The sequence below is a fragment of the Buteo buteo genome, chromosome Z, assembly GCF_964188355.1.
Source record: "Buteo buteo chromosome Z, bButBut1.hap1.1, whole genome shotgun sequence".
Taxonomy (NCBI): domain Eukaryota; kingdom Metazoa; phylum Chordata; class Aves; order Accipitriformes; family Accipitridae; genus Buteo; species Buteo buteo.
The window spans coordinates 25,079,600-25,101,888 of NC_134204.1; the positions used below are offsets into that span (position 1 = coordinate 25,079,600).

Consider the following 22,289-nt stretch of genomic DNA (forward strand, 5'->3'; position numbering starts at 1 on the left):
TCTGGAGTTTGTACCCACTGCACAAGGCTTTAAAAGCATCAACTAGGAGTCTGTGCTGCAAAATCATACTTCTACTGGAAGACAGAACAACACAGCAGTTTGGATGCCTAGGGCTCAGTAGCTTCTCCTCAATTTGGATGAGTTTCACTTCCCTTGCAGATGGTTAAAGGATGAAAATTACATGCTTAGGGTTTGGGTTTTGTTTTGTTTTTTTTTTTTCAGGAATTCTGCCTGATTTCTACAGTGCATTGATATAAAGGTCAAATTCCATCAGCTTCTGCCAGAGAATTCTCTGAATTTTGTTCTTTTTTCTAGGACACACAATGAAGCAGTACACTTGCTTTAAAAATGTTTCAACTTTGGGGGGATTTGTTAATTTCTTTTCTTCCAAAAGAAGTGTTACCTTTTTAAAGTATTTGTTGATTTCTGTAGTAAGCTCCATTATTTCAGCATTTAGTCTTCAGCATTGGGTTGAATCCTTTTTTTCAGTCTCCAAAGCTCTCAGAAGCGAAAAAGAACATCATGTTCCTGCAGACTACCCAGGACACATGCTTCATAGCTGTGCCAAATTTGCAGCTGACCAATTGGCCTACATTGCAAGAAGACTCATTTTCAAAATTTACAATCGTTTTTTTTAATGTGTGCCAGATAGGCCGATTCACTGTGAGACTTCTTTGATTTTATTGACGTTTAGAGCCTCATCCAGTTCCCAGTGAAGTCAATGGGTGTCTTTCCAGTCCTTATAGCAGGACTTGGATGAATCTCTAAGTGGGCAGAACTGTTTCCTGTCACCTATTTTGCCCACTGAGACGTTCAAAAGATCACCGACCCCCATTCTGTACCATCATATAATAGCATTTATCCTAGAATTTAAAGGAATTGCATGATCTTTAAAGGTAGCTACCAAATTAAAGGTGGCAACTGACTTAAACTACTGAATTCCCCAACATTATGCCTTTCATGGAAATGGTAATAGTAATGGTGTTATTTTGTTTGATTTGTTCCAGAAATAATGTGTGCGTTTTAGAGTCCTAAGTCCTGCTCGCTGAACATGGTGGCTTGTCTGGGTGAAGGAAATGCATGAACAAGCAAGTGTTAGGCATCTAATCTAAAATACTATGATATGATTTCACTAGCAGAATTTTTAAAACAGTGGAAGCACGCATAATTCAGCCATAAAATGTTTTGATTAGCGTTTAATGTCTGAAACTATTTCAGACTGAACATTTCAGCTTACAGTGCATATAAACAGACTTCTGAAAATCAGCATTTGCAAAGATGAAATCATAAGCTGGAAGACTACAAGCCCAGATGACTTTTGAGTCTGTAGCCAACAATAGCATCCACTCTGCAGCATAAAACCAACAGGGCAGCAGCAATGTTTGTGTATGTACTCATATGTCTATGTTAGTATATAAGCACAAAAAAACTTGCATACTGTACATGCTTTGATGCCACTTTTTCTGGTGCATGCAAAAAGAAAGAAAACAAACAAAAAAACAACTGGACAGTTAGGGCTTTTTGCTCCATTCACTCACCAAACTACTGGGGGGAAATGAAAGAAAATTAAGCAGAATAATTCCTCTCCCCAGTTCCCAGGAAAATTTGTAGCGTTCGCTACATATCAAGGTGCCACACTTAGATCACTGGTCAGCCCTGACCAGGGAAAGAGACAGATAACACACACAGTGTGAGCGCCAACTTCCGCCTTTTATTGCACAGTTAATTCCTTTTATACTAACAAGGGGAGGTGGGGTTACAGGTACATCACAAGGCTGCGACTAACCCTCTAACTTTCCGTGACATCGCAAGATCTTCCGAACGCCGACCCCTACAAAATTCTTTTCAGCAGCTTGAAGCAGCACAATATCAGTATGGTGTACATAGGGAGGAATGAAGGAGGCAAGATAGCCTATTTAATGAAAGAACTTGACTTTTTGGTACCCTACTTTTCTCTCCCTGTCTCAGTGTCATCCTCCATCTCTGGAGTCCTTATAAGGAAACACACAGGAGAGACAGAAATTAAAAAGATATATTGTTACAAGAAAATAAAAGAATATTTGTCCCATAGAAGAGTTGGTGCACACCACTTCTCCCATACTTCTGGTGAAACCTTACAAACACCTAATAATTCCAGCACAGCTGAAGTTGTCACTCTCACAATTTTCTGGTATTTGAATTCGGGATTGCTTAGGACCCTAGATTCCTTCAATTGGTAGATCTTCATGCATATTATTTGGCACTGGACTCTTCACTCCAGAAAGTTATTGGAGTAAGACTTCTGAAAACAAAAAGAGAAAGTTGCCTATGTAGGCACACGAGGATGTGACTTGTATGAAGTGGAGCTAAATTAGGATGCCATATCAAGAAAAGTTTTTATTAGTGATTTCTACAGGAACATGAATTGCTACACCACATAGAAGACTGGGAGAACCACTTACAATGCTATTGGTCAAGGCACTTGAGAATAGGCTATATGGAACAATGTTGGTGTGGAGAGCATGAACTAGAAGTAAAATGGGTCCTTTCCATCCCCACTTTCACCACAATCTAACATAATTGAAAGTGCATTGTTAGAAAAAACTGGTAAAAGGTACAGAATGTTTTTCTACTTTTCTGTTACGAGAAGGGAAATGCTATGAAATCAGTTAAGAGAAGCACTAAATCTAAAACCAAGCAATTATGGAAGAAGTGATGTTAGACTGTAAGAAGAAAGGAAGAACAGGCTTTCCACCAAAAAAATGAGCAAGGAAATAATAAAAATCTATGTCACTGCAAACGTTAACATTTGATAGTTTTTCTACAACAGTTTTAATTTCCAGTTGTATTGTTTCCCAGAGAGAAAACAAAGAAGTCAGTCATAGAAAGCTGACGAGATCATGCTAGCTCAAATAAAATGAGAAGAGAAGGCCAAAACTAGGAAAAGCAATAGCCCAAGACCCCTGGACAAGTTCTTCCAAGGCAACTTAGAGTCACACGAAGATGTTAAACCTATTTTTCCTTTCCTTTACTTTGCCTTTGCTTTCCTTGTTCCCAACACACTCATCTCCATTCTCACCCTTGCCCCACCTGGACAAAAGAATACAACTATAATGAGAAGGACCAAGAAATGTCTTTCCATGAACCACTACCTCTGGGGATCTACAAAGTCTGGAATTTGTCACTACACCAGGAAAGCACAATATGAAAATAAAGGAAATCTGCCTCAGCTACTGGAGTTAGTCCAGTGGCTAGCTAAGGTAGCAGCCACTGTTTGTTTTTACTACAATATCTTTCAGAAGGTTTGTGTGGACTGAAGTGTTGTAATCTTAGGTGCTATGTAAGCACAAAGAAAGGCAACCTCTCCTTGGGGCAGGAATTATGAGGTAAAATAAGTGTCTTGAGGATGTGGTAACCAGTGAAAGAGAAGAAGAGGGAGGCAGCAGCTAGAGCACGTGCCAAAGAAAGGGGCTGAGAAACAAGTCTCAAGTCACTGTTTCTGCCTAAGACAATAACGAACACTTCACTTAGACAGCTGATACTGTCCATGAGCTTAGCAGCACATTTAGTCATTTCACCTCCTTGTCTGAACAAAAGAGTGGCTCATACAGGGAGAGAATCTGATAATGAAAACTGCAGACTGCTAAAGTGATGCAGGTAGCGTGGGGGTGCGTGCATGTGTGTGAAGGGGAGGTCATGTCATCTTTCTTGGGTTTTGCTAGGAAGATTTCTTTGCTGTCCCCTGCATTTATTTGCTGACCACTATATCAACAGTAGTACCAAAAGTCTATGAGGGGCAGTACTTCAAATTAATTACCTTCTGTAGGCTGTGTTTCACTGGGTGAGTTAGGTAGTATATCTAGTATCAATAGGCTCTACTTATTTCTTGGAAATACACATGTGGGAGAGTGGTTCTGGGCTGCACACCTGGCAAACAGAGAGCTGAGACTGCTGGAGCTGACCACAGCTTCATTATTCTTTTCTGCCTACCAGCTATACCCATAAAAAGGGAGGCTGCATAAAAATATCCTTAGGGCATTGCACCAGAGAGTGCTAGTGGTGAGGAGAGAGCATTGATTTGCCCCTACAGTCAACAGGTCTGCACTTACAGTCACGCTGCTGATCTTTAAAGGAAGCATGAACCTAACTGCAGGACAAAGGGAAATGGCCCCAGAATGCAACAAGATAACCAGCTCCTCTGAAATCCTAACTGAAGTGGCAGTAACACTTATATTGATCATGAAATCCCCTTTTTAGGAATATTTATTAAAAATGAGCCAAATTTCTCTCTTCATTTATTTGTAACAACAGACTTTTGAATCCTATCACAGAAGCAGATAAATGCTCAATTAATAAATGAATGGTTATGGTTCTGAAATAATACTCAGTTCCATATGGGCTAACAAATTGCTTGGAAAGAGGCTGATAAAAATCTTAGCTGCAGAAGAGGAAATTGTTACTAGTTCCTTGCTCAATTATTTTTACTTTCAACGCTGCCTCAGATAATATTCATACACTGCCCACTGAAGAATTCCAGCTCTCTTTCTAAGAGATAAGCATACCCAGAGCCAAGATGTTCTCATAAAAGATTAAAATTCCTTCCCATATCAACAACAAATTAGTCATTCATTTTCACATGTTGCCCTCTGGAATCAGAAAAATATAAATTATTAACTATTCTTATACTCCACTTTCAAAAGCCACTATTTTAGTTAATTGCTAGTTTGAGCATGGCTTAAAAACAAATGAGAAAATGTACTGTAAATGTTAGCACTCAAGTATAAAGTGGATACTACCAGGAACAATACTAGCACTTAGCAGGGAGATTTGGGGAATAATTCTTCATAGGAATAAGTCTTAATACAAAAAAGATTTGCTGAAGACTTAATTTTCCTACATGGTAGTATAAAAATGGATCAAAGTATTTAGGACACTATTTCTGTGTTATGTATCACTTATAACTAAGACTGTACTTTGTTCCCTCCTATAGTGGAGAGTACTTTTATTGGTAGATACAGGAATATGGTTACACGCACTTGTGACTATTTAAGAAACCTGTGTGGTAAGCTAATGATAAAATCCAATGAAATCTTATCTATTGACAAGATGAATAATTATGACAAGAATATTTAACACTTTAACTTCATAACATTCCAGAAAGGGAATCCTTTAAACAGATCTGTCTGCATTATACCCTTTTACTAGCAATGAACCCAGATACATAAATAACCCAGTGGCATAAATAAATACATGCTGGTTCACCTCAGGTGAGGACTGACAAGCAGGCTTCAACAGGGTGCAAGACAAGGACATGGGACGAAGTGGTTTGATTCCTTTGTGGGACTAGATATGACAATGGTTTTCTAAGGAGTAAAATCTCTTTTCGGACAGGTAGGGTAGGTCCTGAAATTATAAGGAACATTCAGTGGAATATATTCCACCCAGAGTTATCATGCAAGGTAGTGGACATATGCAAATAAAATATCAGTCAGCAATTTTCTGGCATGTGACAGCGGGCTGTACCTGCCTCTTAAAGCTTCAGTTCTATAAATCAAAAATTGTATTCAAACATCAAAGCCATCCCAGAGAATGTTCTTTTTTCTTTCTTACTCATGAATCAAGCTCCCATTGGACAGAGTTGGTGACTGATCACAGTGCCCCACCAGGATCTTGTCCAGCTCTTCTGCAGATGAGAAGGCTCCAGCACACAGGCTGTGGCCAGGTAAGTTGGACAGAACAGACTGCAAACACAGAACTTCATACTGTCCGCTCAGACTATAGTATAAACAAAGGCTGATGAGAAGCCAGGACTGTTGAACTGGCAAAGATGTAGACCTACCAACCCAGGCCTATGTCCCATGGGCACATATGGGAAGAAGAAGTTGCACACTTACTCTACTGCTATAGACCAGGTGCAGGATAAAGTTAATATGCAAAGTGTGATCTCACCTGCCACAAACCAGGCTATGCAGACTCCTAGCAGGTGTCTCAGCTTTGCACTGCTCTCCTCCAGTGGATCTGCGTGTTGCTTGATGCATTATGGAACAGAAGTTACTGCCACTAGCTGGAGTCTAACTGCAGGGAAAGCACTGAGACTCAGGCTTTTCATTCTGGAAGTCCTCAGCTTGATCCTAAGCCTGACTGTCCGCTCCTAGCAACAACCCTGAGGGCTGCCATGCTTCCCTGCTCTACCACACTGCACCACTGAATCAAGGCCGTGTGCACAAGTCAACCCCAACCGCAGTTTTTAGGGAGAATGAAGTCTCCGACAGAAAGAGCGCACCAGTAGTACTGAGCACAGAGGGAGGCACTGGTTGAGCTAAGCCCTTTACCTACCTCTCACCTCACAGCTCTCCAGAGTGGGCCTCTTTTTGCAATGCCTGCTCCAAAGATAAGCACAGCTGGGCCTTGGATCCCACTGATGCATCTACCCACAGGGCATAAGCCAACAAAAATTGAGAGCTATGGATCACATCTGTTGCTGCGAAGACATCTCTGCAGCAAAACTACTGAAGGGATCTGTCTTTTTACTTGGAAATAGTAACAGAAGAGCAGTTTTCTCCTTTTTCTACAACCACGCTGGCCTCATCACCCAGGACAAGCTATCTCAAGGAGGTCTCCTTTGACTGAGACAGCCAGAGCAACACACTGAATATCCTGCTGTCTTCATGGAGGGAGGGAAGACTCTTCCAAGAAATACTGGGGCTTCAGAATGAATACTGGCATGGGAAGTGAAATCTATTTCAGAGTACCTCCAAAAATTGTCTCCCTTCAGCTTTTTCTTGCCAAGGCTCACTAAGATTCCATGCAGAGCTGATGTGATATGAAACATAGCACTGTGCAGGAAACAAGCTCACCAGGCTTATTGGAGTTATTTAATTCCCATTTTAGCTGTTACATTACTGTATGGGACCCAGATACATAGATCAGGCATCCATCCAGCCTGTCCCTGTTCCCACTACAAGCAGTGGAAGAAAATCAAGCTTGTATTATTATATGATCACAGTTCTTACAGAGAATTGTAATGCTTTATTAAAAACCCAGAATACATGATACTCTCCAACTTGAAATAAGGTAGGACTCCCAGCCCACAGTGAAGAATGTCTGTAGATTATAAGCTCCTTGACTTTTCTTTTGAATAAGGGGTTTTTTTTCAGTTGACTACTCCATCACCAAAATGCTATTTTAAGCATTCTCTGCATTATTTTGTAGACCATTAGCAACCACACACACACACACATACACACAAAAAAAAAAGACATAGGAGAAATTTTCAGTGATTTAAAAATGAGATACTGGCCTGTGAATTCAACAGGCCCTGTGTTCCCCCAGCTCTCCTGAGTGTAGCACCATGGGGTAGCACATGCAACACAACACACACTGTTCACCCAGACCTCCCTCCACCTCTGTCTACTGAAAGCAGAAATGCTCTCCAATGACAACAGCTTACAACTTTTTTCAGAGGTGAATCTACCACACATGTCCCTATAGCTCAAGTTCCACGTGGCTTATATTAGCCACATTTTTGCTCTCCAGCTTCTTCCCTTTTGCTGTTACTACAAGCAACTGAGAGTCATTTGTGGCTAGACTAAGGCACATAACTCGGGCAAGGCACATCATAGGCTCATCAAACTTGGAGTTTCTCTGGGTGACACTTTAGTCATGAATATCTAAATTATATTTATTATCTAAATATCTAAAGGCCTCTGTGTTGAGTGCTGCACAAGCACTGACAGAAGCCAACCTTGCAGGGATACTGGCCCTCCCTGGACCACCATTTTCTCCCTCCTGGCCTTCCAGAAAAAAACAGATAGTAGTCCTCAGGTGCTGTGGGGCAATCTGAGATGGGGGATTTGCTTCCCACAGTCCAGCCACTTGGCAGTTTTGAATTCAGTCACATACAAGAACAGCCACAGTTTCAGAACATGTCACACTGTTTTAATAGCACTTCCTCTCATCAGCTTCCAAGAAAATGTTTTGCTGTAGCAGCAATTCTTCTGTCCTGCATTTAACCATGATGTTTCTTACAGTGCACCTCACCATATCACTCTATTCCCACAGTCTGTACATTTTGCGGGTTTTTTTCCTATACTCAAGCCATCAGCATCTTCTGCTTCTTTTAATACTTCATCTCTAGAAGGACTCACAAAAGTCAGACCATTTTTTTCTGTGTCACATTCAAGATGTTTTATGTCAGCTACAGTCTCAATCCATTTCTGTACTGAGTTCAGTTATTTCTTACATCTTCAAGGCTGTCACAAGATCCCTCTGAGGTCTCACTTATGATATGACACAGCTGATGAACTATAAGTTCCCCAAACTCCTTTACTTTAAAAAGTGATGCTTCAGGAAACAGGCCAGAGGGCAGTCCTGTCTCTTAAGAGGCTGGTGACCCTACCATAAGCCACAGTTGCATCACATCAAGGGTCCTCCTTTCAGCGGCAAATTGCACTTCATAACATAGTTTCTGCTTCAGACAGCTGGCACACTCAAACAAGGGCAGTGAGAGACCAAACCTTGCTGCAGACACCATAGCTCACTTTCATGAGGGGTATCATGGTATCTTTGCACCAGCCCCTGATTTTTGTTTGCCTTCCAAACCTATGCCTATCCAAAAAAAACCCCAATCCCCTACACAGTAACTAATACTACTGGAGATGATGTGGCTCTGTTTTAGGTCCATTTCCCTCTCTTGTAAAGGTGATTGGGAGATGCTCCTTTTCCAAAATGAATTTCATTTCCAAAGTCATACAAAAGTGAATACTTGTTCTCAGATGCAACGTGCAATAATAATGCAAAAATTCGTGGCTAATGGGCAGAAACTACCATCCTTATCTTTGAATTTCCACTCTTTTCCTCAGACCCTAAAACCTTACTTTAAAACTGTGGTTTTCTCCCCCCCACCCCTTTCTTTGTGGTTTAACAGATAAAGTCGGACTGGGAGGAGGTTTTACTGCTTTTACTGCATGTAAAAACATTAAATTATTCTGTTATTCTGAGGCTCGCTGATAGTATGAAGATGACAACTGAACATCAAGGATAGCATTTTCTTGTTCTCCTAGTAACAGAGGGCTTCTTTGGTTGGGTTTTTCAGTTTAGCAAATTCTTGATGCAATTGTCTTGATATGAGCTCCTTGAATTTTTACCTCCATTTTTTCCCCAAAATAACATTCTTCTTTTCCCTATTTTTTATTTTTGCAAAGGAAGACATTTCTAAACAACTATTCCGTTTATACTGAAATATACTAGCTCACATGCCTTTGTCAAATCCTGTTTTTCATCTTATTAAAAAGGTGTCCTAGTAGCACAAACCAAATAAATATTCTTCTAGAAATGTCACATATTGACTCTACTACATTCCAAATGACAATAAAAGCAATTCAAATTTCATTGAATCACAGACTCACAGAATAATTTAGGTTGGAAAGGACCTCTGAGGGCCACCTAGTCCAGCCTTTCCAATCTGCTCCAAGCAGGGCTAGCTTCAAAGTTAGATCAGGTAAACAAAAAAAGGTTCCAAACACCAACTGCTCATATAATTGCTTGTTTTACACTGACATTCATTTAATAGTTTTGTAACATTTTTACGATAAGACATATCTTCTTGTAGTATAGCAACTACGTTGACACAAAACAACACAAACACCCTACTCAGATGACAGGCAAGTTAATGATCAATTACATGTGCACATGTATTAGTACATGTGCACTGAGGAGACCCACGATGAATCATCCTGTCCTATAGCTGCAAGGTGGAACTGGCACTGTTAGTTCCACTTGCTGTTCCTACCAAGGAAGAGTAGTAGAATAATAAAGGCAATTTACTGCCATGGATCTCCCCTTGAAAAAGTGAGGGGCAAATGTTCTCAGCCTTCCCAGCTAAGTGAGATTTAAGGAAGCCTGACCTTCTAAGGTGCAGCTCACAGCACCTATATATCATTTTGAGCTTGCAAGAATGACAGCTGTCATATGTGATAATATTTGCAATGAATGGGTGGAAGCCCTGTTGCTGCACTGTTAGTTAGCAACAGAATACCATGATACAGCTAATTAATCATATTGCAAATTCGTCTCAAAGTTTACAAAATGATAGCTCTGGCCCATCAGATTAAACAGCAAAGATTCATTCATTTATTGCTGCAATAAAAAAGAACTACTCTCCCAGGCCAGGCAGCAAAAGGAAACTGAATACGCTTTTCTTCTGGCCCTGAACGCCTACTAGCTTCACAGGATGAGCCCTAATTTTGTATTTGCTTCCTAGTACTGTAATTGTTAGAGATGTCACTCAAGATGTATTTTATGTAGGAGCAACAGCACATGTTTCTGCCTGGCAGAATTTGGATTATTCATGCCCATATTGCAGTGAGTTTCACAGGCTCTACAAAAACACGTCTAAATTGGCAAGCTTTCCAAGGCTTGGTCTTACATCTTTTGCACTTTGCAAGAGAAGGGGAGGTGCCACCTATCAAGTACCCATATTGACACTTACTGTGATGAGTGACTCCTATGAATAATTGATTTAAGGGTCCAGGATATCTCAGACAACTGGTAGTAAGATGTGACCTATTGCGCCTCGATGTTATTGGAAAAAATTAGACAACTCTTACTCTATACAAACTGACACAAAATGACTAAATGGTCTCAACCTAAATGGAACTGCATTTACTTCTCAGACTGAGCTCACTACTGCAGGATGCAGAATTCCCTGTGATCAGCTCTCAATACCACAAGCTACAAATGGCATCTTTAGGAAAACAGTCTCAGTAGAAAACAGGTCTACAGATGGCCCTGGCAATTTAGATACATTATTACTCATGGGGGTTTTATTACTCCTGGTGGTCAGGCAGTGCTGATAGATGTCAGTGCACAAATGATACAGTGCAAGTGAAAACTTCCAAGATTGCTGTTCATACTGCACCACTTGGCTACACAGAAGACGTGAGTCTTGCACGGCTGTCAAACCTAGACTTTTCTATCACTTAGCGTACAAGCACTGAAAGAGCAGAGGAGGAATTACTCATAGATTTCATAAAAAGCAGAATCCATGTTTATGTAATTTTATATGGTTGAAAGATAAACACAGATGTTGCATTTGAAGATACGATATTTATAGCACTATTTTATCAATTACACTATGCTTCAGACATGGAAAAATATTGTCTATTTATTTGTCTTAATAGTCTGTAGATAAAAAAAAATTCTTCCAGATTTTAAAACGTTTCTTGACGAAATGTATATTTTCATACATTTAGTTAAATTTACGAGACTAAAGAAAAGAATTACATAAAAAGTCAACTCTTTCAGATGGTTAAATAGTTTGGGGTTTTTAAGTGTAATATTTTGAAGACTTTTATGAACACAAAGTAGTTTCTGGCTGTGATTTGCACACAGAAATCTTGTTTTCCACTAGTTTTGTGTTTCAGAAATATGCTGCAAAGCAAACTAGAGATACTCCTTGCTAACAGACCATATTGCAGAGGTAAGGCCCTCTGCTTTTATAATTACAGTCATCTGGTTTTCAGATATCAGGTGGGAGCAGGGGAGCGATTTTTGGGCCCCTTTGCTTCTGATGGGAAAATTTAATTAAGAGAAAGTATGATTTCTCGGGGTTTGTGTTTTCTTCTGATAATTCATATATACGTTCACTTACAGAACCACAAAAGGCCTCCAGCAGTCATCTATTCCATCTCTCTGGCTGAGGCAGGACAACCCGTATCTCTCCAGGCAGCTGGTTGACTAGCCTACCTAAAAACCTCCAGTGATGGAGATTCCACCACTTCCTCAGTCACCTTGTATCTTGAAGAATGGAAAAAAGCCTTAGATGCCCACCATAGCATGAAATGAATCATAGACTGGAAATATCTATAAAGGGAGATATGTCTGATTAGCTGAGATACCAACATTTATTGCTGATGTCAGGTTTTTGGCCGGATAGAAGCCATTCTATCCTTCCACAGAACTAAAATAAATTAAAATCAAATCACGCTGTGATGCCCAGCATGACTGGCATGCTGTTAATCAGCTTCCTTCCAGTTTTAACATGAAGGTTGTCAGGCTTACTTCTCTGATTCTTAATATGATAGCAAGCTTTGCTTCTTTCTTTGCTGGATTCCTATACCTTATTTTTAGCTCATTCTTTTCCTTTATATGCTAAAATGCTTTTAAGCAGCAAAGGAATTTGCTTTTCATGCTACTGTTTTGTCTTCTGAAACACACTTAAAACCACTTTTTTGAACAGCAATATTTTCTTTGTCCTAGCTGTGACAGGAAAACATCACCATTCAGTCTTTGATGCTTGTCCTTCTTGTGATCCATTTTATTTCTTTTGTATTTAATTCATGTCTACAATAACTATGGACAGTTTTTCCTGTTGTTTTCCTGACTCCCCACTATGGTCACTCCTTTGAGAATTTTACATGAGTCATTTAGCAATGCGTGCTAGTAGAACACCATAGTTACACTGTACAAGTTCATTTTCATCTTTGGGAGTAAGAAAGAATGTAAGCATTGATTCTCTTCCAACCTCAATCTTCACATCAGCTGGCTGAAAACCCCACTGCTGCAGGATGGTATGACATTATGTCACGAATCACAGAACTCTGTTCTGAACTTAGTAAATGACATATGCCATTACCATTCATCACACCTAAGGTATATTCCAATAAAACTCCCCTGCACAGTCTCCTCAACCTTTGCCCATGCTATCCCAGGAGATCAGATTCGGTACTGATAAAATCCACTAATCCAGCTATCTTACTGTACAAATGGATCTTAGAAGAAATAGAAGGCAATCTCCCTCCTTAAAATGTGCCAGTAAAGAAGAAAAACAGAGTTTGCCAGTTGTAGTGGAAGAGATCTGATGGTCTGGGAACTCTGCTCTCCCTACAGATTCTCTGATGAGTGCGTTTTTTCCTCTCAGTTTCCATACTTTAAAATTTCCTCTCTAAGATCAAGCTGAACTTTTCTGCCAGAGGACTTGGAACTTCCAGGGCAGATTCTCTCCAGCGCTGCATGATCTTTAACACAGAAAGCTTACCCAGAGGTAAGATGCAAAGGCTCAAATCACCTGACTGCTACTAGTACTGAACAAAAGACCTGCTCGCGTTTTTACTGCATTTACCTAAGCAGCCTCTGGCAGAAATGCTCAAGAGATCTCCCAACAGTTGGAGACTACAGTTGTCTTCCTTAGAAAGAACAATGGTGTTTGCTTGTACCTTGATAATCCTGCCCTCTACCCATATTTCACCTTTCCATCTTTTCTTCTTTCCATTGACTGTTGCCTTTAAATCCCACAGGTTTACATGTTGCCTCAATGACTTAACCATTCAATTAGTCAAGAATATCCTTCTCAACAAATCTAGGCCTAATCAAACATATCTACATGCATTGTGCCCGTTGTAAGCTTTATATACAAAAGCTTTAAGCAGTCCTTAGCACCTCCTGAAAAGCAGCTGAATGAAGAAGGAACCCAGGTTTTCAGCTTGTGCACCCACCTCCTTATCAAGCTTTACACTAGAGTACTGCTTCTCAATATTCCTAGTGCAAACCTTAATGCATAGCCTTCACCTACCAAGGTTAGACATAGGAAATTACACCTGGAGACACTGGGATAATGCTGGGGTCTGTGGGGAAAGGAATGTGAGGGAGCTGGAGTGACCTTGAGACAGAAGTCACAACAGGCATCACAGTAAAGCCAGCAAGTGGTGCAACAAAGCAACCTGCTGCTATTGCCTACTTTCCCTCTTTGGGGTCCCTTTTTCTCCTTGATCAACAGAGAAAGCAGCAAGTGAGGTGCTCGAGGTGAACTCAAATGTCAAGTTCAGGGAGGAAAGCTGGTAAAGAAAGCAGAGAGCAAGATGCTCAGCTACTACAGAGGGGAGACAGGAAGGAAGTCCTGGACCCTGTCCTGGACACTTTCACCTCCAGTGAGGGGCACCGTGTAAGCCGGGAGGGAGCACAGCCATTGACTCTAGTCCTGCATTTCACCTGTGGGACAAGTCTAGTCTCACCAGTTGGGACCCATTACTCGAGAGGTTTTTATTTCCCTTAAATACCCATTGTTAGGCCAGTGCCCAGGACTGGCATTCCAACCAGCCAGTCTGTCTAATCCCCTTCAAAATCCATGCTGTTTTTGCCCTCAGCAACAGCAAATGCCAGAGACAGCAGTCTGGACAGAAGAAATGGAACATTCTTTCTTAACTCTGCTACTGCCTGCATTTTCAGTCCCACAAAAAAATGTATGAGACAAGAGCTGCCATGTCCCTCAACAATTTCACTGTTTAGTATTTAAATTGCAGCAATGGTTTTGCTTACCTGCAAACACCAGTGTCTGTTCCAAAAGGAATGTTTAGTTTAAAAGTAATTCTGTGTGTTTAGATTGCCATACAGGCTGATGATGGCATTTTTACCATTTTCCAGGGACTGGATCCTGCAACTCCAAGGCTGCAGCCTTGCAGTGTTCTGTCACACCCCTATGGGGTCACATCCACACTTGTCACTCCAGAGGCCTTAGGAGGTGCTGTCTTCTCTCATTTGCAGTCCTGAAGTGAACGGAGTCCTAATGAATCAATGCAGAAATGATTAATGGGTGTCAGGAAACATCCTTCTAGTGTCTCTTGGAAGTTTGCAAAGTTAGGAACTCAATGGGGAAAAAAGTAAAATCTCCAAAGCACAAGAGGCCATGGAAGAGCATCTTTTAAAGAAATTATAGCTGATAAGAGATATCCACTTTCCCCCCCATACTCAGTACAACCAGATTTCTTGGCTTAGAACATTTTTCAGGAAAAATACCTGCAAAAGTCTAAGGATTCCAAAACCATGCTCACTGACCTATTGCACTTGGCAACAACTAATGACAACTTGTTGGAGTAAAACTGTTCCACTTTTTCTCTCCATTGTCCATGATCAGACCATAAGCTAATTCCCCGTTTCAGAACGATCAACTGCCAAATTAAAGCAAGGCGGGCTCTTACCTCCCCTCCAACCAACACATAACTCTTCTTTCGATCATAAGACTTCGGGCTGTCTTACTTCACCAGTCCTAAAGTTTCTCACAGGATATTTCAAGGCCTGATCCTTGCACTCTGTCCATGACTAATGCTTTTGATGTTCTACGTAATCTCTTACTTGATGTCTCTTACTTGGCTGCTTTTAATCAGGTCGACCCCTGGCACTCGCTTTCACAGAACGGGTCTCGATAAACCTTGCTTCTTGCACAGCTGCCCTTGCATTCATGCCCTGCCAGCCTGGATGTGTTATGTCTTTGCTTAAACCGTTTTCTCCTCTTTCACAGCGACACCTACAATGACTGAGTCACAGTAACATATGTACGCGTATTTAGTATCCGAAGATAAACAGAGACCTGATCAAACACAGCACGTACCTCAGCAACACGACTCTCTTGCTGCAGGCCCGTGGTGCTCTGTCACACCCCCGTGTTCTCAGATCCACTGGAGACTGTGCGCTCCCTGGGGCAGGGAATATGTCACTTTATTCCGCGCTGCATGGAGCCTAGCGAACTCGGGCACCGTGCGGTGGTAATTAACGCTACCGACCGACGGGCTCTGCTGCTGCAGACACCTACCACCGCCGCCCACTCGGCTGCGCCCGCTGCAAGGCAGCTCCGGCTGGGCCGGGGCTGAGGGGCGTTCGGCGCGGCGCGGGGCCGGGCAGGGCCGAGCCGAGGGGAGGACCGTGGCCCGCCGCCGCGCGTCGCCCCCGGCTGGCCACCGCCAGGCCGCCCCTGGGCGAGCAGACGCCGAGCTGGTGCCCCGCGCAGCCCGGGGAAGGGCGGCCGCCGGACACCCACGGCCCGGGTACCGGGAGCAGGGCCGGCTGTTTCGTTCAGGGCACAGTCCACCAGCGCACTACACTACGTCGGTTCGGCGGGGGGGGGGGGGGCGCAGGAAAAAGAGGAGAAAAATCCCCGGAGAGGAACCAGGCAGAAGCACGTGTTCCTCTCGCTGCCGCTCCCCGGCCTAGCCTGGCCTTCCGCGGCCGAGGGGGCGCCCGGGCCTCGCCGGCGCGGCCGGGAGCCGCCTCTGGGGGCCGCGACCCCGGACTCCCCCCCCCCCCTCGCCGCGAGCGGGAGATGCCGGCAACCCAACACCGCCGCCGGCTGCCGGCCCCGCGGGCCGGTCTCCGCGGAGCCCGCGGCCGGGGCGGGGGGCGGGCGGCGGCGGGCGCCGCCCCTCGGCCACCGTCAGTCAGCGGGCGGGGCGGGGCGGCGCGGGGGTGGCGGCGGCGCTGGTTGGCGGACGCGCCGGGGGGCGGGGCGGAGGCAGGGCCGGAGGCGGGCACGGCGCCGTTGAGGCATTGGGGCGGTGAGCGCGGCCGGTACAGCGGTGCGCGGACGCGAGCCGGGGCGGACGCGCGGCGGGACGGACTTGCGGCCGAGAGCGGGGCGACGCGACGCGGCGGAGGCTGCTGCTGCTGCTCCTCGGCGGCGGGAGGGAGACGGTGGCGGCGGCGGCGGCGACGCCGCTGCTGAGGTAAAGCGAGCGCCGCCGCCTCACCTGGCGCTGCCCCGCGGGGAGCGGGGCCGTGCGGCCGCCCGGGACCCGGGCATACGGCCGCCCCTGCGGGGTGACAGGCCGAGCGGGATGGCCGCCGCCCCGTGCAACTTTTTCCCCCTTCCGGGGCCGGCTGCGGCGCCGCCGAGCCCTCCGGCGCGGCAGGCCCGGGCGGGCCGCCCGCTGCGGCCGGCGCCGAGCCCCGGGAGCGGCGGAGCTTCTCCCCTCGCGGCCGGGGGGCGGCCCGGCCCGGCCCGGCGCTTCCGCGTCGGGCAGGGCGGGCGGCGCGCCGTGCCGGCGGCGAGGGCCCGGCGACCGCGGGGCTGCCCGGGAGCCCCGGCCCCGCCGTGCGGCGTGGGGAGCCGGGCTGGTACCCCCCGCCCGGCTGGCGTCGCCGGGGCGGCGGAAGGGGCGTCCGTAGGAAGCACCGAGGCGGCCCTCGCCGGCGGGAGCGGGCGGCGGGGCGTCGAGCCTGCCTGTCGCCGGGTCTCCGCCGAGGGCGGTCCCGGCGGCTCCGCGACCGTCCGCGGGCCGGGGAGCGCCGTCTCCGCGCAGCCCCGTCTCCGCGCAGCCCTGCCCCGGCGGCGGAGGGGCTGCCGTGCGCCCCCCCGCCCCGAGCGGGGCCGAGGCGCGGGGACCGAGCTCCGGCCGCTGGAGAGCGGCGACTCTGCGGCGGGGACCGCCGCTCGGGTGCGTGTTGGTGCAGGACTCCCGGAGGGCTTAACTTGCCGGCCTCTTAACAGGGTGGAAGCTCAGTTTGTACTGCTTTCCTAGCTTTTTAAATTACTGCTGTATTAATGTTTTTTTTCTGAAGTGGTCTCGATGCTCCCCTGCCTTCTTCCATAGCTTTGCAGCCCGTATAAAGTCTCCGAGATGTTTCGGAATGGTACGTGCTTTACAGTGTCCACAGTGAAGTTAATGTACTTCTTCCATGTGTACGTATTTGAACTTGTTTGGTGGTAGAATCTCTGCAGGCTCAAAGTCACTCTTTCAAAGACAGGCAGTGGTATAAATGTATTACAAGTATGCATGTCCTTCATGATATATCATGGACCTCACTTTCTTGCAGAAAATAGTGGTCCGATGTGGTGCTTACCTTCATCATCTCCATTTCGAGAGCAGCAGCATCGTACTTCAGAGATAACCGCAGTTTGAGTTACAGGTGTGTAGACACCTAGTGGGGAGGAGAGTCAGTCTCTGAGGAAATGCTGTGCTTACACTTCAATTCTTGTTATTTCAGTGCCTCCCTAAGTACTTTTGTCTGCTCTTCTGTTGACGAAGCTCGTAATTGCAGTAGCGAGGGAAGTTTGTGTTAGGTGTTTGTGTTAGGAAGTTTGCGTTAGGTGGAAGGGAAGTTTGTGTTTCCCTCGGGATTTTTGGAATAAATATGAGAGAGATGTCAGTATGAGGAGATATGGTTATTAAATGTGTTAATACAAAGGTGAAAAAAATCTTTGCTGTCTTGTATAGGGGCACCGTATCAGTAACACACACGCGCCCCTCTGGTTGGGCTGGAGGTAACATGGATTCATGGAGCAGAAGTTTTTATTCTTGGTCACTAAAGGAATGCTAGCCAGTGTGGGAGGAAATGCTTGGGTACCAGTGGAGTGGGAGCCAGACATCATTTTTAATAGGGGGAGAAGAGGGCAGTGGAGGGAAAGCGTTCATGTCCCCTTCCTTTTTCACTTAAATTTACAAGAATCTCTTAACATCTTTCTGTTGAACTTTAAATTTTGTCACTGTTGAAATGCCCAGCATATAAACCATTCTGCTGAGAGGCCAGGATTCTTCCTGAACTCAGGAATCTTTCATTGGGATCAAGCTCTTAGTAAATAAAAAACAAATGAGTGTTTGATTCTTGTACAATACTTCTTCCCCCTTTTCCATTCCACCAGCCAAATGGAAATCCCGTAATACATCATCTCAAATATAACAATGTTTCTTGCCTAAAGTGTTTGGTTTGGGTTTTTTCCTTCTACTTAAGATCGTCTCCAAGCTATTTCTTTTAAGACTAATGAGCTTAAGCCAGTTTGAGTCAAAATGTTTGAGTGTAGGACCATGTAACTTCAGTTGGGGAATTTGTTTATAAGGGATCTTAACAGAGAAGTAAGTAAAGAACTGTCCAAGAGGGCTCTTTGGAGATGCTGCAGTGTTACCGGGCTGGTGTGGAGAAATGGTGTCTGTCCCTGTATTAAGGCTGTCTGCACGGTTCTTGGAGTCTGCATCTTTCTCCATCCCCAAACCTGATAGATAGTGAGAATAGAAAAAGGCATAAATCCAAGAAATTCAGCATGGCTCACCCACGGGAATGTCTCCAGGTACATGAACCGTAGATCAGTCAGGAGATAGGATGCTGGGGGCCCTGTACTGAGGGCAGCGCTGAGGAGCGACTATGAACTGGTACTGCAGCTCTGAGCCCCAGGGAAACTGGATTAGGGAAAATTTGCAACTGTAACTGTGTTGAGTTGTTCTAACCTGCAAGTAAATAGGACCTTTTGTTGTATCTGATTTAGGTTTTGTGTTTTTAAAATACACTTAAAAACTGTCATAAGCAGTTTTTATGTTCTTACAGCATTTCCAGTTCTGTATTGTCACACCAAGCATAAGAGACACAAGTACTCATTTTAAATATCTGGCCATAAAGTTGCTATGATACCTTTGATAATAAAAGATCAGAGGAGCAGGTCAAGTCAGTTAAATTATGCAGTGTTTAGAAGACTTACTTCGTTGACTGCCAAAATGCCTGTAGGCAGTAGGAGTGAAATGAGTAGTTGTAGCAGAGCACTTGTTGAACCTTTCTTAAAAAGAAAATAAATATTTCGGAATATTTAATGTAGTCAAAGTGGTAATTTTCTAGCAGGTTTTGCTGTGCATAGTTGGTTTTGATTGGAAACATTTACATTAGCTCCAACACTTAGATCTAAGGTGTGTAAGTGCATTTTGTTCCCTTGCTATATGAAATGGGAGGAACCCATGCTTTTGAAAAGGCTTCTGTACAATTTAATTGATACTTGTGCTTTAGATTCTTGTTTCCTTTTTTTTCCCTCTAGTTCTTATCTGTACGCTTTCCTCTGGTAGAAGAGGCGAAAAGAAATACCAGTGAAACTCTCTTCACATTAATTGCAAAGTCTGTGATGTTTGGTAGGGTGAGCTAAGCAGCTTGATTTGTTTTTCAGAAATGGCTGCAGAAATTTCTCATTAAAATTTTGGTGGTAGCTGGATGCCTAATCCACATGGATAGATTTGCAAGTTGTTAAAATAAATACTTGTGTGTAGGCTTTTTGAAATGAGAAGCCTAATTCAGCCTCAGATAATTCTTTCCTACAGCAAAAACTGGTTGCAAGGGATGATAAGGAAGTTCTTCGAGAACTTACAAGATTTTCCTCTGTGTTCTGTTACAAGAGATGTTGTGCAATAAGCTGCAGGGAATTATATTTAGACCTGATGGGCTGGAGAGGAGCCGCATGCAAATTAGGGAACAGGGTCATTCACTGGCAAAGGAAGCCCATACACATTCTTACAAATACTTTTTAGCTTGTCAGTTAGTCATGTCCCAGGGACTTGATGACTGAGACTTAAAGAAAATGTGTGGAAAAGAGCTGTCAGAGGTTCACTGTTCCAGCCCTGTCTACTGGTGTTTTTTTCACAATGTAAAAGGGACTGTTTCTCAAAAAAAAAAAATCAGTTTTCTGTACACTAAGTACATAGTACACAGTCAATATTTTACCTACTGGTATTACATAGCCCCCCTTGGGTCTTTTGTTCAGCTGTAGTTGAGGAGTTTCAATGCAACTTTGAGTAGTTAGCACTTTTTGGTTCCCAGTGTAGCGTTTCACATTATGATTGGGCTTGTTGATTTAAGTAGATGAAAATGAGTAACAGTTGAAATAATGTTTAGAAAACTTTCACTGTTCTATATGTCTTTAAGCTACTGTTTTCTAAATTGATTTTTTTAGTCATATTTTTCCTTTTAACTTTATAGTTGGGCAACCTTGAGTCAGATGTTCAGGCCTGTATTCTCTTGCCTTTAGCATAATTGAAGCATACACCCTGATACTTTCCTTCTGCTAGTTCTGCTTAGGTGGTCTGGGTGTGCCTGTTTCAGTTGCTGATTGTTTCCCTAGTATTATACCATAAACACATTAAAAAACATCTGGAAGGTGGGGGAGTGGGGAAGCCCCTCTTTATAAGAAAAAAGAAACATGGTGCTCATCAAGTAAAAGCATTTTGGACTTTTTGGTTCTCCTGCAGATTATGAAAAGACCCTTCCCTCCAACAGGTTTTTGGAATATAGGCTTTGGGTGGGGATTGTTGCCCATCCTTACCCTCTGCATAAGTAGCAGGAGACTGAGTACCCCAGTGGTGAGCATCAGCGCTAGTTACAGTGAGCTCCTCCTCTGTCCTGGCAGCCCTCTTGTGGGGAAGGGTTGTGGCCATGCGTCTTCAGGGAGATAACATGTAAAGTCTCGCTGCCAGGTTAGATATTGCACTACAGGGATAGCTCCAGGGCTTAGCCCTCTCACTCTGAGACTTCAGCAGCCGTAAGCCACAGAGAAGGAAGCATGCCTCATACTGCAGGGGTGCAAATCTGTTTAAAGTAATTAGACATACACCCTTTATAAAAATACAAGCATTACCTGGCAGGGGTTTTTTTATGAGGTTGCTTTATTTTATTGTTATTTAGGGCTCTTTTGTAGGACGCAACCTCTGCCAGGGTTGGAAAAACCTTAAATCATAAGTGGAATCCCAAGTTCACAATCATCAAGAGAATTTGAAATTATTTCACCAGTTTTCTCTTCTCTTTCCAGGAAGAGCATGTGTGCAGAGTTCTGTGGCAGAATATTTAAGGTACGTGAGCTATCTGCGGTGATTACATCTGAAGAAGGTGTGACCGGCTACAAGAATCAGCTGAACTTGAGTATGGAGACCCAGAAGTGCCAGCAAGCCCAGAAGAGGAACTCATTGGAAGAATATTGCTAGACGTAGAAGTGGAACACGTACTTCTGCAACAGTCATTGACTCACAGTAAATACATCAGGAAAAGCATTAGCAGTGAAATGACAGATCCTGGTGCTTTTTGATTCTCTGGTGGATTTTATTACTTAGACATTACTATTGACATTTCTATTATCCTGTTTAGTACATCTTGAATCTCTCTGTACGTAAAAATATAACTGGACAATTGCCTTTTGATACTGTTTAATAACACTTCTGAATGCTAAATCATTTGCCAAGATGAGTGCCGAAGGATATCAGTACAGAGCTTTATATGACTACAAAAAAGAGCGAGAAGAAGACATTGACTTGCACTTAGGGGATATATTAACTGTGAATAAAGGTACGTTACTAGCACTTGGATTCAGTGAAGGGGAAGAAGCAAAGCCTGAGGAAATTGGTTGGTTAAATGGCTTTAATGAAACCACAGGGGAGAGGGGGGATTTCCCAGGAACTTACGTAGAGTACATTGGAAGAAAAAAAATATCTCCCCCTACTCCGAAGCCTCGTCCTCCTCGACCCCTTCCTGTAGCACCAAGTCCTGCAAAAGTTGAAGCAGAGGGTGAGCAACAAGGTCAGTACTGTTCTAAGAAGGCATGTGTGTGTCCCATGTTTTTCAGATATTTTCGTTTCATAGACTTGTCTGACTACATTTATGTCTATAACACCTGCTGGTCAGCTTTTTTAGTGCATGGCTCATTTCAGTCAATTAAGAACTGTTTCTACTTCATAATATTGAGCTCACGCACTTTGTAATTTCATGTGCTTTGTCTCAGGCACCACAGAGACCAATAACTTACTGTG

General features: G+C 44.0%; 1 protein-coding gene and 1 long non-coding RNA gene across 4 annotated transcripts in view; one reads left to right on the forward strand and one right to left on the reverse strand.

Annotated features, from left to right (window-relative positions):
* The window catches only part of LOC142026804 (uncharacterized), a 49,210-nt gene extending 33,199 nt beyond the window's left edge, over positions 1-16,011 (reverse strand). Inside the window, exons 1-2 of one of the 2 annotated variants that reach the window (XR_012648915.1) lie at positions 15,362-16,011; positions 14,293-14,536 (exon numbers count right to left, since the gene is read on the reverse strand). This is a non-coding gene — a long non-coding RNA (uncharacterized LOC142026804). The remainder of the gene's footprint in view (positions 1-14,292; positions 14,537-15,361) is intronic. The other variant, XR_012648914.1, reaches the window with a different exon arrangement.
* A 298-nt stretch (positions 16,012-16,309) lies between these two features.
* The window catches only part of PIK3R1 (phosphoinositide-3-kinase regulatory subunit 1), a 60,624-nt gene continuing 54,644 nt past the window's right edge, over positions 16,310-22,289 (forward strand). The window contains exons 1-3 of one of the 2 annotated variants that reach the window (XM_075020315.1): positions 16,310-16,469; positions 17,560-17,652; positions 21,299-22,059. In XM_075020315.1, coding sequence (XP_074876416.1) covers positions 21,726-22,059 — 334 coding nt within the window. In that variant the 5' untranslated portion in view covers positions 16,310-16,469; positions 17,560-17,652; positions 21,299-21,725. The remainder of the gene's footprint in view (positions 16,470-17,559; positions 17,653-21,298; positions 22,060-22,289) is intronic. The other variant, XM_075020314.1, reaches the window with a different exon arrangement.